We start from the raw sequence: 2889 nt of genomic DNA, 5'->3' as shown, positions 1-2889 counted from the left end.
ACCTAGGCTAACAAGGAAGATCCTAAACGTTTCCTCAAAAAAAGAAGAAGGAAGATCCTAAACGTTCCCTCAATCATTATTTGTTTAACAACCAGAGCCAAATAACCAAAAGCAAAAAAAAAATATATATATTCATAATTCATGCATGGAAATATGGCCAGCTACACCTTTTCGTCTCATATATAAATTAGCACCCAATACCAAGAGTTATGCCAAGCTCTTTTGTTGATCCTCAACAACCTCTCCATCCTTAGAATCCAAAAGGGCTTCACATCAAGAATGGCAACCATTCATGCTGTTCATTTGGCTTTTGTTTTCGGCCTCCTTGGTACCTACCTTAATTTTCTCTCCTTCATTACCAAACTTTCCTGAATTCAGTTATATATACTATCATTCTCTAATGCTATTCTCTATTTCTCATCCTATACAGGTAATATTGTGTCCTTCCTCGTATACCTAGCACCACTGTAAGCTCTCTCTCTCTCTCTCTCTCTTACATATTTAAGCTTATATGAAGTTGCATTTACATCATCGTTTTTTAATCCTTCATTACCTTTTGCTTGTTAGGCCAACTTTTTCTAGGATATGCAAGAAAAAATCAACAGAGGGGTTCCAATCACTGCCCTATTCAGTTGCACTATTTAGTGCAATGTTAACCCTTTACTATGGATACTTAAAAAACCGGGCTATTATGCTAATCACCATCAATTCCATTGGGTGTGCCATTGAGTCCATATACCTTATCATATTCATGATATATGCACCCGGGAGAGCTAGGGTACTATTTCTTACTCTTAACATGTTTTCACATATGATAATCATGTTGTTTTTATTATAGGTTTATGACATATGATTTGTTTCTTTCTCTACAGATTTATACCGCAAAACTGCTTGCCTTTTTTAACCTAGGACTTTTTGGGATGATTGTGTTTTGCACCTCCCTGCTAATTAAACAAAGTCGTTTGAGGCTCACAGCTGTTGGATGGATGTGTGCAATCTTTTCAGTCTGTGTTTTTGCTGCTCCTCTTAGTGTCATGGTAAATTTCTTACACAAATACAAATTATATATGTTCTGCTTTAAGTATTCCATTAACTTCACCATTTGTTGTGGTTTTTTACTTTTTTATTTTTTGTCTATTGTGTGTGTTTTTCAGAGACTGGTTATAAAAACAAAGAGTGTGGAATTCATGCCCTTTACACTGTCATTTTTCTTGACGATTTGTGCTACAATGTGGTTCTCCTATGGTTTATTAATAGATGATTTCTTTGTTGCGGTAAAGTGCCTTAGCTAGTTCTCTTTGTTTAATGTCATACTTTATTCTTTTCCTAATTTCTTTGCTTAGAAATTCATTAATTTGTTTCTTCTTGTTTTGTGTTATTAGACACCAAACATACTAGGTTTCACATTCGGGATTGCTCAGATGATACTGTACACCATTTACAAGGATAAGAAGAACGTTGTGTTGCCAGAATTTAAGGTTGAAGATGCACCAAATGGCACCAAAACAAGCATCCAACTGTGCACAACCGAGACGCAAGGGAAACTCAATGCCATGAATCAAACGCAAGAGTCTAAAATAGTTAAGGGGATTGGTGATGCACCTGCCGAGGCAATTGAATTAAATGTGTGAGTACCCACAATGAAGTGAACAAGACATGTATTGCCAAAATGCAAAAAAAAATAAATAAAAGCTTCTACTTGGTTCTAGAGGAGTGGTTTGGCAAAAGTTTCTGTTTTTTGGGTCAGGTTCTCGTTGTTTATTACAGACCTTCATTATTGGTGCTGTCCGACTTACTAGTATTCAATGAATCAGTTTATAAGGCTTATGTCAACTATTTCAAACAACTATTAATTATAACTTCTTAGTCCAATGGTTTTCTCCATCTCTTACTAGATTTCAAGTTCAAAATTGATCAAAGTGTGGCTGTCTAAGATTTCCCGACTCACTGTCACATTTTAATGAAGTATATATATCCTTGTACTTAAATTTGATTATGTTTATGTGGCAATGAAAATTATGAAATACAAGAGGAAAAGAAACCTTATTAGCCACCGGCCCATCACATGCATGGTCATTGGCCTAATTTGAAAAACAACCTCATGGTCTATTTGAATACCACTTATTTTGCTAAAAATAAAAAATTTATTACTGAAAATACTGTAATAAAATAATTTTTAATAGGCAAAACGCAAAATGCATGTTAGGCAAATTTATTGCCGTGGGACCCAAGATAGGCAAAATACGCGTTTTTTAAGCTAGCTGAAAACTTATTGCCATGGGACCCAGGATTTAAAACACATTAGATAAACGCACACTCAATAATATAAATGCAAAACTGAATTTTTTTTGAAATGTGGAATCAGCTGTACAAATATTGTTTACTTTGTAATTGTTTCTTGAGGAATGAAATTTGCTTATTCATAAATTTTTTTTAAAAAAAATAATGAAATTTGTTCTAGTGAAATCTAAATGGACTATTACATATATTACATGGTCCATTTGCTACTAAAGAAAGAAAAGTATTTTTACTACAAATACTTTTTTGTGATTTTAATTTACATATATTACTTTAGGGATATGAAGATAATTACGCACACTGCCTTAATGATCCATATCGATGCCTACTTGTCTTTGATCTTATAGAAATGACTGCAATATACTTTTGGTCCTTAATATTTGATCTTATTTTTATTACTTGACCCTAAACATCTGGTTCCATTTCAATTAATAATTTTATAATTTATTGTCAGATTGGCTTTGACACATCACTCATTTTATGCAAACTATCATAACAAACTACATCACCCACATGCTTGGACCAAAAAAAGACAAAACAAGGCCATAGCAAACCATGGCATTAGGGGAAAAAAAAAAGACTAAAATATAT

General features: G+C 33.4%; 1 protein-coding gene across 1 annotated transcript; it reads left to right on the top strand.

Annotated features, from left to right (window-relative positions):
* The first annotated feature begins 218 nt into the window (after positions 1 to 218).
* LOC112020561 (bidirectional sugar transporter NEC1) lies at positions 219 to 1836 on the top strand. The gene is made up of 6 exons (XM_024053115.2): positions 219 to 328; positions 431 to 467; positions 568 to 778; positions 873 to 1037; positions 1155 to 1274; positions 1383 to 1836. The coding sequence occupies exons 1-6, from the start codon at positions 280 to 282 to the stop codon at positions 1629 to 1631; spliced, it is 831 nt and encodes a 276-aa protein (XP_023908883.1). The 5' UTR covers positions 219 to 279; the 3' UTR covers positions 1632 to 1836.
* The last annotated feature ends 1053 nt before the right edge of the window (positions 1837 to 2889 follow it).

Source organism: Quercus suber, unplaced genomic scaffold, assembly GCF_002906115.3.
Source record: "Quercus suber isolate HL8 unplaced genomic scaffold, Cork oak 2.0 scaffold_343, whole genome shotgun sequence".
In the NCBI taxonomy this organism is placed as follows: Eukaryota; Viridiplantae; Streptophyta; class Magnoliopsida; order Fagales; family Fagaceae; genus Quercus; species Quercus suber.
The sequence above is the reverse complement of the archived record's forward strand: the minus strand, read 5'-3'. Positions and strand labels throughout refer to the sequence as shown.

Excerpts from the sequence above, each read along its gene's own strand:
- LOC112020561 (XM_024053115.2), top strand. The coding sequence starts at position 280 with ATGGCAACCATTCATGCTGTTCATTTGGCTTTTGTTTTCGGCCTCCTT. Across the intron at positions 329-430 it reads TTTTGTTTTCGGCCTCCTTG|GTAATATTGTGTCCTTCCTC; the intron begins GTACCTACCTTA and ends CATCCTATACAG. Across the intron at positions 1,038-1,154 it reads CTGCTCCTCTTAGTGTCATG|AGACTGGTTATAAAAACAAA; the intron begins GTAAATTTCTTA and ends TGTGTTTTTCAG.